Genomic DNA, 13,824 nt, shown 5'->3' with positions numbered 1-13,824 from the left:
GTACACTCAGGGGGTCAGGCTGAGACTGATGCAAGCTCTCACACAGACAGATGTATATACTTAGTGATATTCTTACGCTTGCAGTTTTCAGCATTGACACACTTGACGGCCTTGACTCTTGCTTTGGGCGCATGTGTTTGCTCATCTGTATGTGCAAGCATCCAAACTCTTCCAAGTATACGTAAACTTGGACATGAACATATTTGAAGCAGTTGATTTAACTAATTATACCGTGACTTCAGTAACTGCAGCACATACATATTTGTATAAATATGTGCACAGAAATGCATACATTTCCTCATTCCTCCCTCTCATACTTTGTGGTTTGCAAGGCATGCAGAGCAGGGTCACTGATGATGAGGTAATACTAAAACATTTTAATTCCTCTAGCTACACTTAGAACTCCTCATCAGCCCCTTACTTTCAGTTTAAGCACACCATGGGCAAAATTAATTCCGCTGTCTTATACTGTGTTTTTGTCAACACTAGCAAGAAATCACCTCAACAACAAAAGAAACTGTAAAACCTTTTCTTTGGTTAAATGGTTAAATGCCTTGGCTGTTTAATCTCATCAGACGAGGGTGGGGGGGTGGATGACCATGTGGAAATATGGAGTGAAACTCAATAGAAGGAATGTGATTTATGCAGGGAAAATAAACAATCACGAGTTTGCTGATGCTATTGTGCTGACCTTTATTTTACTTAAATTCAACATGGTTCCTTAGTTGCTTACTCTATTGTTAGGTCAGAGGATTACTGTTATATAGCTTTCTATTTTTTCATAATAAGACAATTGAAAGCTACAGTATTCCGCTTTTTCATATTTTTCTTCTTTAACATTTCAATATTTGACATATTAATGCTGTTTAGCCCTTCTTTCAAGTTTGGCCAAATTTGAAGGAAATTACAATAAAAGATTTCATGTCAGATTCATTTGATGTTGATCTTGAAGGTGGTTGAAATGTGGCTGAAAGCTCTGGAACACGTCCGATAAGTGCACCGTGTGCTATTTGTCAAACTAAAGGATGTTCTTTTCTGGTCATTTACAGGACGAAATGAGTTGATTGCACGGTACATCAAACTTCGCACAGGGAAGACGCGGACCAGGAAGCAGGTAAGTTCTTTGCAAATGCCATTTGAAGCAGCCCCTATTTTTGGAGCCCTCCAGAAAGTCCTCTCTTGCTGAGTGATGCTGACACCCTGGGTACCCCCCCTCCCCAAATTCTCACTCGCTCCAATGTGGAGGGCTGGAGATGACGATTGATTTCGGGCCAGAGCCCAATGCACAGATGCTATAGGATCATGTGTCGGTGTTGTTTCTTCACCACCTCATGGATCTGGTGCTTGTTAGACGGGGAAAGAAGCTGGGGAATATGGTGATCTGGACGTGGGACGGGTGAGGGATTTGGAACCCTATCCTCACTACGGTATTTGATATGGAAGGACTGATGTATGGGCAGTGATGGATGTGGAGAGAAAGGGTCTCTGCTAAGTCATCTGGCAGAGTCGATGTGGGAATGAAAAGAGATGAGTCGAGATGAGAGGAGAAGGGGGGCAGCGAGGGATCAGAGATGGATGGTGGGACAGGTTGGAGGGTTAGAGGGACACCTGCTGGTCCACCAACAGTAAACTGATTGATGGCTGTGTTGGAGTACAGCTTCTTGAGAAAGTTGCTCTGACAGGCAGAAAATGTTACCAATAAAGATTCAGTGATATAGAGAAACAAATGGCATTTTTTTCTGCATTTGCATTGAATTTTAATCCAGATTGTAATATAAATTGTGAGATTGGGCTCAGCAGGGTGAAAGAACACAGTGTTTTATATAATAAAAGCAGTTCAGCAATATTGTACTTTTAAAATCTCAAACCAGTGTAAGTGGTGTGGCTGGCATTGTCTGCAGGAGCTGCTTTAACTCAGAGTAAAAATTTTGATAGATAATAATTTATGCTTTAAAGTATTTTAATGTTATTTCAGATGGGGTTATTTCCTGTTATATGTATATTCTTGGGGATACATGGAAAATGTGTAGCTTATGGCAGTTCATCAAAACACATAATTGGCTTTGGTGGTACTGAGCCATGTTTTTATGTGAATCAGTTTTGAGATATCCACCTCTGAGATTTCCATTTCTCCATCCCAATACGATAGCACTGTAATTACATTTAAAAAACTCAACAGCAATGTTATTTTCAATTGTCTGTTGAATGAAAATGTCAGTGGTTCATCCTGTGGGGTGCATGAATGTGCTTTATACATTTCAAGTTATCCCATTAGATTTTAATATTTGTCATTCACTCACAAATGTGTGAGATCATAAAGATCCATACTGAATTTCAGGCAGTTTTATATTTTATGTTGACAGACCAACAGACAGATAATTTTAGGTCCTATTCCTAGCTAAGCTAAAATATATTGCTTTATAATCTTTGCTTATTACTTTTTTGATGCAAAAATGATTAAAGAATAAAACAAAAGTTGCTCAGTGACCCATACTGTACATTTTGTCCCTTTTGAGCTTCTATTATCAGTTATCTAAACCCACTCATCTTGTGCACGGGGTCCTGATGAGGGTACAGCGTGGTCAGGTTGCCACTTAAACATATTCACACTCACACCTTTAGCCAGTTTAGAGTCTGAAATTCATCTGCATGTTTTCGGACTCTGGAAGGAAAAAGAAGCATCTGGAGGAAATCCATGTGAACACACAGGGTTAAAGGGTTAAAGCCCCCGTCTGGTTACTGTGAGGCAACAACTTTTTTTATTAAGCCAAGATGCCACCCATTTTAGCGGGAAACATGTCACAGAAATACAATGCTCAACTCTGCTGTGTTGTCTGCTGCTTGTCTTTCAGGTATCTAGTCACATTCAGGTTTTAGCCCGGCGAAAGGCCAGGGAGATCCAGGTGAAGCTGAAGGTACGCTACGTGAGTCAACTGCTTTTTTTTTTATATTTACTAAATGCTTTGGAGGATTTATGGATTTTACAAGAATTGCATTTGTTTAACACACTTTACACAGGAAAATTTGAGATTAACTGATATATGGATTTAATCAAATCAGTAATTGCAAATGTCTATTTATTATGAAAATTCGTTCTGTTAGGAGAGGCCCTGTGAGATTGGTCATCTCGTTTCCTAGGGGGTCCCACACAAAATACAAACAATCAAGGTTACTACTCTAAGATTTTGCTTATCTCCTCTGTGCTCACATCCAGACAAAACAAATATTCATAGCTGAGATTGTGATTAGTATGTAACTGATTGACCATACAGGCTTTTAAATCATAATCAGACCATGGTGCCTGCATTGAGCTGAAGTTATTATCATGATTTTAGTCGAGGTGAGCAGCAGCAGATGGAAAGAGGGTGAAAATATTATTAACTTATATTATTCCCTCTTACAATGAAGTTTAATGTTTTGTTAAAGATTGTAAATGTTCACATTCCATTAACACAAAGGTACAAATGATTGGCTATTTTAATTGCACCTTCTAATTGATGCTAGTTTTAAATGGGATGCTGACACATTTTGATGAAATGTGAACATATTTCTGGATGCCTGAGGCTTGGTGTGCACGATTATGAACAAGATGAACCAAACACAATAGTCAGGAAACAAATTAATCCCGGTATTACATTTGATAAGTACCTCAATAAAGGTTTTCCTGTGTGGTACACTGAGAGCTTACACATCCCTGTCCCCTCAGTACTTTCTCAGTTTACATTTCTCACCCACATACACCCGCATACTCGCAGTCACAGCAGGCAACGGGACTCTCTCTCACCTTGGACGGCAGCCACGAGGGTTCAGCTGGCAGGGCCCAGCATTGGTCACAGGGTTTGCCCCTGTGACAGGCCTTTTTAAATACGTCTTTGGTGTAACTGAGATCCCTACCACATGTACCCCCCATATTTCAGCTATGCCCTTGTGTTAGCCAGTTCTGGGAAGAAGAATGCACTGTGTGGCCTTGCCCATTAGGGCTGGGCGGCGAGTGCTTGTGTTCCTCTGTGGTTCAGAAACTGCTGAAGGAATGGATTTAAAAACAAGACGTGTATCACTTTACAGTGTCGCACAGGAAATACAATTTTGAAGCTATCTAGTTATTTTGAACACATGCATAAATTTTTTTGCATATTGACATATTACCCTGTTGCCTGCCTTGTCTTCCAGTATGACCTCCAACAGAAGCTTAGTTGTCATCACTGGCTTGCCCCTGCCAAAGCAATAAACTTAACTCTTGACCCAAAGGCCCTTGACTGTAATATCACCTTCTCTTCAGCTCTCTGCCTGGCAGGGATTCACCGATGATGCAAGCTGGCCTCGGCCCTTCATTTCCCCTTTTACGGCTCTGCTTGTGTTACCAGTGAAGTGGGGCGCCTACTTAAATGGAATCTGATGTGTGCTCTCACTTTGCGTAACCGTCAGTCTGTCTGTCTCACTCTCGCTCTCCGTCCCTCTCCATAGGACCAGGCTGCCAAAGACAAGGCCCTGCAGAGTATGGCCACCATGTCCTCAGCCCAGATCATCTCACCCACGGCTTTCCAGAACAAGATGGCTCTCCAGGGCCTTTCTAGGCCAGCTTACCCCACTAGTGGTGGGGTAAGTCTCTGACCTCCTACACCACCTTATTCAGATTAAATACTGAGCAGTTGCCATGTTTATTTAAAAAATACCATTGACTTTATCCCAAAGCCTGTGGTTTGCTAGTTATGGCCAATTTGCATTTTTTTTTTTCATCGCCTTATATACTTATACATGCCCATCATTTCCCTGGATGTTGGTTAATTGTATCTTGTGACTGCTGTTCCTCTTTGTAAATTCAGTTTGTATGAATTTTCCACATTCGAGACTACGTCCCTTACAATCTTGCACATTTAAGATTTATGAACCTGTAGTTTGGCCACAGATGGTTTGAATTCAGAGGTAAAGAGGTGTTTACAGTATTTGATTTATTCTATGTGCGTGTCAAAAATACATTAAACTTTTAGAAAGACTGTGTTTCATCTTTTTGATTTTACACATTTTAGCTTGATTTTCATCTCAGCTCTGTGCATCTACTTTGAAATGCAGAATAAACATAACATAATCACAACATAATTGATATGTGAGAATTAGTGTCCAGGTTGAACTGTGTAATACACTGTGCACTTTTTCTTTTTTTTTCCCTCAGTTTTGGCACGGGGCTCTTCCAGGACAGCCAGGAGGGCATGAGGAGTGAGTTGCCATTCTATCTACTCTGTAGTGCTATAGTATCCATCATTTTTTTCTCATGTGATCAGCTTAATAACCATCAGATACATTTCAGTCAGAGACTGAATCTCAGAACAAATTAATACATATCAAAGCAATTATAAAGAAAAGTCTTCAGCTGTCTGACATTCAGCATACCACTCTGCCCCCTGCGTCTTTAGAGGTCAGGCGGTCCAATTAGCATGTGAGATGGGGTCATGAAGCCGAGACGGTGCATAACATGCCTCTCCCTCTCTTGTCTGTCTCGTCTCTCCAGCATTAAGCCCTTCTCCCAGCAGAGTTACGCCATGCAAGCGTCCGGCCCGGCCCCCATAACAGGTGGGTGCTCTTTCCCCTCTGTCGTGTTGACAGATAGCTGTCAGGGCGGCAAAGTGATGAGACAACCCAGCTCGTGATGAAGAGCTTGCACAAAGCTCAGACAAATAGCTGCAGTATCGCTGCATTTTCTTTTTAGGTTGTTACACTGTCGCATTAAAAACCACACATTTACGCACTCACTGCCCTCTTGTCTGCAGGTTATGAAAGCACAGCAGGGCTGTCAATGTCTCCCAGTGCCCCGCCTTGGCAGGGCAGAAGTATTGCCAGCTCCAAACTGCGGATGCTGGAGTTCTCTGCCTTCCTGGAGCAACCTCAGGATCCAGAGACTGTGAGTAGAAGACAAGAGATAACTTTGTCTTATCCATATTCCAAAGGGTCTCCACATAAAGGGTTCTTTTATTTCTTCATCACTACTGTTATTGACAGGATGCATCACCCCAAACTCACTTTATTCTCAATGTTTTGTTCCTCAGGTTTTTTACTACTTAGTCATCTGAAAAAGGATTTCATGCACCACAAAGCTTTCCTGCCTGCTTGTGCCAACAAGTTCAACTAAGCAATAATCATTACTAAGTCACTGTTTTACTCTCTATTGTTGATTCACACTGTATATTACAGTTTGTTGCTGGATAAATATTTTTTTACATATGCAATTCTCAACCCTTGTTGCTGGATAGCTTTGTTAAAATGTAAAAATACTCGCTGTAAAATAAAACAGATAAAGAACCTAGTAGTTGGCATGAGCATTGATTCAAGTATTCAAAATTCAAAGATTAAAGCCACTCACAAAGACCACAGGATCTGCAATATGTATTACCACATTCAGAAAATACATAGCAGCACATCATGTAATGATGAATGGTGCAAGTAGGAACAAAAAGGGTGGGACCCTTGAGACAGGTGATGGGATATTCTAATAAATATGATTCAGAGGAACAGCAGGCCTAATGTGACAGATGTCCTGCAGTGCCAGTGCACATGGTGTTAAAGGCAATTTAGCATAATGGACACTTGTCATTTTTGGCTCTGTTAATCTCCTGATATGCACTTTTGTCTGTCCAGTTCAACAAGCACCTGTTTGTGCACATCGGCCAGTCCAACCCGAGCTACAGTGACGCCTATCTGGAGTCGGTGGACGTCAGACAGATCTACGACAAGTTCCCTGAGAAGAAAGGAGGCCTGAAGGAGCTGTTTGACAAAGGGCCACACAATGCTTTCTTTCTCGTCAAGTTCTGGGTAAAACATTTTTGTGCATTGAAAAAAAAAGTAATTTTTAGAGAAACTCACTTCAGTTCAGATTAGTCCAATCCCAATCTGTCCCTTTCACTTCCATCCACTTCCTCCAAGTTCAGTTGAATTATTTTTGAATAATTTCAACTGATAAATCATTAAAAAAGTTTTTTTTTTTTGCAAAGCTCAGCATGTTTCATAAATCACGACAGCATATAATCCTCCCCAAGTCATGAAGGTGAATATTGTTAATGTTTTGTAACACCTGTTGGGCATTAATGGGCTAGCGTTGTAAACTGTGTTGAGATAGCTTAAGCACTGGAGTTAAAGGAACTTAAGTGTGATTTAAAACTAGAATGAATAGAAAGTCATTGCTCCCATGACCTGATCAGTGGTTTATATGCCGGCAAAGAAAGCATTGCTGTGCAGCGTGCATTAGGCGTGTGTGTATTTGTATGTGTCTGTATGTGTGCATGTGATTGTGTGTGTGACAGCAGCCTTGGGGAGAGTGGCAGGCCTGATCTTTCACTAGGGGAAATGTGAGCCCAGGCACCTGTCTCTGTGCTATTAGACTGAGTCCAACACTCCCCCCCCCCTATACTTATTTATAGATACCCCCCCACACACACACGCTACACCTCCAATTCACCACCAGAGACAGAGAGATGTGAGATAGTCAAGTATGATGACAAAGTCAACTTAAGATTCAGGGGAAGGAAAGGAGATAGTTGGAGCAGACTGTGATATTGTTGATAACATATAAATGAAATATGCAAAGTATGTCAGAGAATCACTGAACAAACTGTAATTCATCCATCAACTCACTACAGTTGTGGTGAATTAATGGTGCCAAAACTGGGAGCTTAGTTGGAGACTTCTCCCATAATGTGTGGGAGGTATGAACACCTAACAAATACTAGTATTTAGCAGAATTAGTGATAGCCTTCTCATTTAACGGAAAAGTTAGAACATCATTCATTTTGTAACCTGTAGTTTAACAAATGCTCAAAGTTTAGTAATCTAATTTATCAAATTCTCAGTTCGCCTATATTTCCTCTATTAATAAAAAAGGCTGGGAGCAACAGGAAACAATATCTCACTTATTCTAAATTTATCCCAAGCGCAGACTAAGAAAAGAACTCAAACAGATCAAACAGGTGAATTGGATGAATGGGCAGTCATGACTACCATACGTATATGTTTCTCTCTCCTATGGGTGGTTAGACTGTACCAGCCTGAACCTTGCAGGGCCTAAATAAACTCCTCATGTTTGGAAAAATAAAGGACATGTGTGGTCTGACTAAAAGTCACGAGAGCCTTGAGAAGTTGTCTCAGCCGAGGCATGCCTATCATGCTCTTCACCTACTATTCCTATACTATACTATACTATACTATACTATACCTTCCTCTCAAATACTGCGGGATGGGCAGGGCTTTCAGTAGCACCTGAGCCATTCATGTACTATAGAGCATGCCAGGTGAGACAAACACACCATGCCCAAGGAATCTTTCACTACTGTGAGTCCTTAGATTGGATGGTCATGGTGGAGGCACACCATGCCGCCTAGGAGAAGAATGGTGTCAAACCATCATCTTCACTGCTGGGAAAGATTCAGAGACATGATTACTATCATCCTCTGATCCACTTTGTCAAAAATGTGTTGCATCGAGGCCACTCATGACTTGCAAAGCTGATATATAATAGCTTTAACTACTATAGTTCAGAGTGCCAAAGACTGTGAATGTCAAGTTCAAAGTGCCGCCTTGAAGTCTCATGCCACCAGATGGCTTTGTATGTATGATATTACCCTTCTCACATGTTTGACTTCCACATTATTTATTGTGGATAGATAAAAGACATTGGTGAGTGACACCATTTTGGAAGTAGTCTTCTTCAGTCCTTGGAAAGAGCAGCTGGTCAAGCCATGGCATTTGATTCAGGGGTATGGGGAAGGAGGGGATGAGCTGCCCCACCATACATCATAAAGAAAATGAGAGCAAGACAGCAATAAAGAGCAAGAAATAGAAATAGGGACACAGACAGTGTGAACAAGAGATATGGTATGGCAGGAGAAATGGTGGGTGGCATGTAACCAACAAGTCATTCATCAGAAATATTACTCTCTTGATTCATGTCAGAGCCCAGTGGAGTTAACAGTTATGACATGTGCAACTCCCGGCTAGAGGAAAACAAGCTCATAACACTGTCCCCTCTTAGTCTGTTCATCTTATTGTATCCCAAGGGGGGGTCCTCCAATTCTCAAGGCATCCATGAAAAAACATTGAAATGCTACATAACAGCTGGGCATTTCAACACCCATACTGGAAAAAAAACACTAGCAAAGACGCTCTTGGCCATGAAAATAAGCAAAATGAAATCCTCAACACATCTGAAAATACAATAACTTAATTTACACCATTGTAAAAGACAGGAAGAGCCTATTTCATGGTGCCGCAGTGTCACAGCCACGTGGTAGGTCATGACTCGGGGGTGTGCTGAGGCGCACGTTGGCATGGTGACGGTGACAGGCGGCTGGGCCACCTCCAAAGCTATGGCATTCTAGATTGAATTTCCAGCAAACCCCCCTGTCAGCCACTGGCCGCCCTGCCCCTCTCCCCACCTTCTTCCTCACCCCTCAGCGCCCGTGGCCCTGTCCTAACGGATTGTCTCACGCCTTTGAAGTGCCGAGGGAATCCGATTTGAGCTGGCTCTGCTAAATTGTTACACAGCGAGCTTGCCCACCGTGATCTAATCAGCCAATTGCACGCTGCTGATTGTAATTGGATGAATTCCCTCGCAGGCTGTTAGGGAAGCAGGGAATGGCGGTTCGGGGAGGGTCACTAGGCCCCAGGGATGAAGACAAATAGAGGAATTACATGAGCCAGGGATGAAGATGAACGGGTTGATGAAGAGATGAGAGGAGGCTGAGCGGTGTCTCAATGGCCCATTAGGAGACAAGAGCCCGACAGGGGAAAAGGTAAAACAGCCCAGCTGTCTGACAGAGGACTCGGCACCTCAGTCTGATCCAAAATCAGATTATACTCGCCTCAATTCAAAGTAAACCAAGTGGGAGGATCAGAGATGGGTGAATCTGCATCCACATGAGGATGAAGAAACTAAATTGTGAAGTCATATTTTTGATGTCAAGTACACAAATGTGTCATTCAGCGTGGCTGTTGCTAAATGACAATATAGATGTCGCCTTGTTTCTTTTTCTGCAAAAATTGTGAATGATTTCATGTACTGGATTTAAGTATCTTAAATTTTGTTTAGGAAGAAATATAAAAAGTAATGTGGGCCCTAACAACCTGTGCTAACATTCTTTAAACATTCTTGTTAAAATGTCAGCATACGTCTTATGAATGTGTGAGCTATCAGAACATTCATGAATAAAGTAAACAAATTCAGATCAAAGATCAAAATCTTCTTCTGTATTATCTTCTTATAACAAAACACACAAAGAGATACGCAGCATCTTGGGAATCTTGAGACTGGATTTGACAGCGTTATATTGGGTTAACAAGGATCTGGCCATTGGATGCCTCTTGGCTTTACAGAGAATCACTCTCAAGCTTTGATGAGCCATTACACTCTCGGTGATGTCTTTGTCAGACTGACACACATGTTCCTTGAGATCAATATCTGTGAAAAGAAAAGCAGAACCTGATACTTTGTTACAGATTATGGAGCTGGTACAGTATATTCTCAACGCTCAATGTGGAGCAGGTCAGTGTACATGTGCAGCACACACGTCTCCAGTTAAAGAAGGGCAGTAAATCTGCATATGTGCTCATACACCACCAGGGTGCTGGTATTATAGTTCCTTTTGAGTCGGACTGGTGTGTATTGATGTTAGTTGAACCTCATGGCATGTTATCTGTTTCTTCCCTCTAGGCGGACCTTAGTGTAAACCTGCAGGATGACAGCAGCTTCTTCTATGGTGTTTCCAGTCAGTATGAGAGCTCTGAGAACATGATTATCACCTCATCCACCAAAGTCTGCTCCTTTGGCAAGCAGGTGGTGGAAAAAGTGGAGGTAAGACAAGGATACTGAGAGTTATCAAGAATAGTTTTGTTTGTAAGCTTAAACTAGAGTATGCTGATAGTCAGACACATAGCCTTCAGTTATTATGAAACATTACTACATTTCCTGGAAGGTTGCATATATTGTAACATAAAGTTTCTTAGCTCTCCTACATTTTCTCATAGTTTCTGTCACTAAAAAGAAAGCAACCCTTGAGGATTTTGAAAAAGTATTAGTAAAAGTTAAATTCCAGTCTCCCACTTTCACTGTGATCTACTACTGTCCATAATGTCTCTATAAATAAAAATATTTTATTAGACTGTTACTCTTATGGAGTAGGCCAGTTTCATTATCATGTGTTTTTTGCCAGGAAATGCAGTACATAGCATTCATGTTTCAGGTTGTTTTACACCCTGACTTTACTTTGTGCTTTACATTTTGTAGAGAATCCAGTGTTTTAGGTAAACTATATACTATGTAGCTACAGTTCAAGAAGTTTGCATCACTGATTGCTCGATAAACGGATGAGATATCACCATCAAGAGGTCATGACCATGTCAAAAAAAAAAATAAATACATTATTGCACAGGGGGAGTGAATAACTGCTACTGGTGGAGATTGATTCCAGTCAGTTACCACTGATCTGTGGTCAGGAAACTGACGCAATCCACAAATCTCTCCAGCATGACTAACTGTTATGCTTCCTGTTAACAGGACACAATAGTGGCCCTGCCCCCACCTTCTGCTGATGGATTGCAGAATATAAACACATACACACATCCCTAGGTAGAGCCATCTGCCTCAATAGGTCACATGATGATATTTAATGGCTTCATCATCTGATTACAGTTGTCACGAGAAATATGTTTATTGTCATATCTGGCATGCCATATGCTGCATTAGGTATATTATATTACACATATTACAGCTTATCACATAGATGTTCATATCCAATGTATCTAATTGAGTTTCCGTGGACTATGTGTCCCTATTTGTTTTACAGTATATTTGACATTCCATGCTTTAATGTGTTTTAAATTATCTTTACACATGGTATATGTTGCCATATATTTGATTGCATGCTCTTATTCTGTATTCTATCCATTTTCCATAGACGGAGTATGCACGTTTTGAGAATGGGCGCTATGTGTTTCGAATCCACCGATCCCCGTTATGTGAATATATGATCAACTTCATTCATAAGCTTAAACACCTGCCGGAGAAGTACATGATGAACAGCGTACTGGAGAACTTCACTATCCTACAGGTACCCATAGCAACTAGGGATATACAGTACATGAGGTTGGGGATTTGGGGATCATTACTCTCTTTCTTAGAGAAGATCAATACAACTCTCATACCTAAGCTAAATATGAAGCTGCAACCAGCTGCCAGTTAGCTTAGCTTAGCATTAAGACTGGAAACAGGGGAAAACTGCTAGCCTTACCCTGTCTGAAGGTTAAAACAATCTACCTACCAGCATGTCTAAAGCTCAAAGCTCAAAGTTACAAAAAGGACATTTCATTTTTAGATGATTCTGGCGCCCCTTGTGGACAAAATCGGTAGTGTTGTACATTAGCTATACACTATTGTTTACAAACTGCTACAAGCCATTTTACTGTTTACAGTTTTCATGTTAAGCTAAGCTAACCGGCTGCTAGTGGTAGCTTAATGTTTAGCGTACAGTATGAGAGTGGTATCAATCTTTTCATCAAACTCAGTTAGCAATAAACAGATTTCCTAAAATGTCAAACTATTGCTTTAAAAACTATTTTAGAAATCTTAATATGATATTTTAGAAACCTTAATACGATATGACAGTATAGTATATAAATTAACACTTAACACACACTCACTGTTAGCGGGCTCTATTAGCTTCGTTACTATAGCCCCGCTCAGAAAATGTTGCTTGTGGTGTAGATGCATATAAAGAGGCATAAACAGCTTATCCTGACCTAAAATGAATTTGAATATGATTATTGTCTGCAACACATTCATGGATTGAAACACACTCATCGTCCTTCATCATTCATGTAGTTCCATTCATACCATTTAGAGACAACAAAGAAAATAAGGCCACATGGACATTCATATTCACTTCCAGTTTCAAAGTGCATTTTGCAGATATCCTGCTGTCATAGAGGTTGTAAAACGGCTAAACTGTTGGTGTCTAAATAAATATGGTTGGGCTGTGATATTTCCTATGAGTAACAGTGACAGACCATTAACAGCTAGTGGCAATTTTTCACTGCCTATGAACCACTTTTTTATGGTTTCTTGCAGAGTTAAAACATTCTATGCACTCCACTGTAAGTTGGACTTTTCTGAATGAGCCGGTGTGCTCCTCAGAGAGCGGACACAGAGAGGAAAGTGAACAGAGTGGAGTGTATCACCATAGTAACAAAGTGGTCCTCGACACCAGGGTTCAAAGACATTGGTGTCCCTTCCATTGGCGGCTGCATTCCTACTTGCCAAGGGACAATGACCATATTGAGCCCACACTGACGACTACATGGCAGCATGTCATTAGGTTTCTCAATGGGCTGATTTAGCTCATATTAACCATGAACAGCTCATTAACGAATGTGCACACACACAGACATGCACACATAGACAACAGATGCGTGCACTCGCATCACAGATTCCACATTGCAAGGCTGAGCACAATGGATCGATATACCTCATGGAACAAGTGCTGTGTTCAATGCAACTCAATTGAGCGTAATGAATTGGTGAAGTTGTGTTCATGTTGTATGTTTGTTGCATTGGCAAACTCCTCCTGCTCTATTGCAGATACAGATTAGTCTTTCACATAGAATAACAGAACATTTCAAACCTGTGACATCGTGTATAATTTATTAATCATTATTAGTTAGTAGTATGTTATATTATGTAGTTTTTTAGTAGATTTGACAGAACCATATGCTATTGTCAGTATGTTAATTTAATTAAAATCTAATATTTGTGTTTGATATTTATTGGTTTTATATATATATATATAT

General features: G+C 40.7%; 1 protein-coding gene across 5 annotated transcripts in view; it reads left to right on the top strand.

Moving 5' to 3' along the window:
* Positions 1-13,824, top strand: part of LOC118330483 (transcriptional enhancer factor TEF-3-like) — a 37,026-nt gene that overhangs the window by 21,575 nt on the left and 1,627 nt on the right. For 3 of the 5 annotated variants that reach the window (XM_035665025.1, XM_035665023.1, XM_035665028.1), the window contains 9 exons: positions 1,050-1,114; positions 2,853-2,924; positions 4,465-4,599; positions 5,171-5,214; positions 5,507-5,568; positions 5,766-5,896; positions 6,631-6,804; positions 10,694-10,834; positions 11,937-12,089. In XM_035665025.1, the coding sequence (XP_035520918.1) occupies positions 4,498-4,599; positions 5,171-5,214; positions 5,507-5,568; positions 5,766-5,896; positions 6,631-6,804; positions 10,694-10,834; positions 11,937-12,089 (807 nt within the window). In that variant the 5' untranslated portion in view covers positions 1,050-1,114; positions 2,853-2,924; positions 4,465-4,497. The remainder of the gene's footprint in view (positions 1-1,049; positions 1,115-2,852; positions 2,925-4,464; positions 4,600-5,170; positions 5,215-5,506; positions 5,569-5,765; positions 5,897-6,630; positions 6,805-10,693; positions 10,835-11,936; positions 12,090-13,824) is intronic. The other 2 variants (XM_035665026.1, XM_035665024.1) reach the window with 1 other exon arrangement.

The sequence above is a fragment of the Morone saxatilis genome, unplaced genomic scaffold, assembly GCF_004916995.1.
Source record: "Morone saxatilis isolate NCDOM2014 unplaced genomic scaffold, NCSU_SB_2.0 Contig2, whole genome shotgun sequence".
NCBI classification, from domain to species: Eukaryota; Metazoa; Chordata; class Actinopteri; family Moronidae; genus Morone; species Morone saxatilis.
The sequence above is the reverse complement of the archived record's forward strand: the minus strand, read 5'-3'. Positions and strand labels throughout refer to the sequence as shown.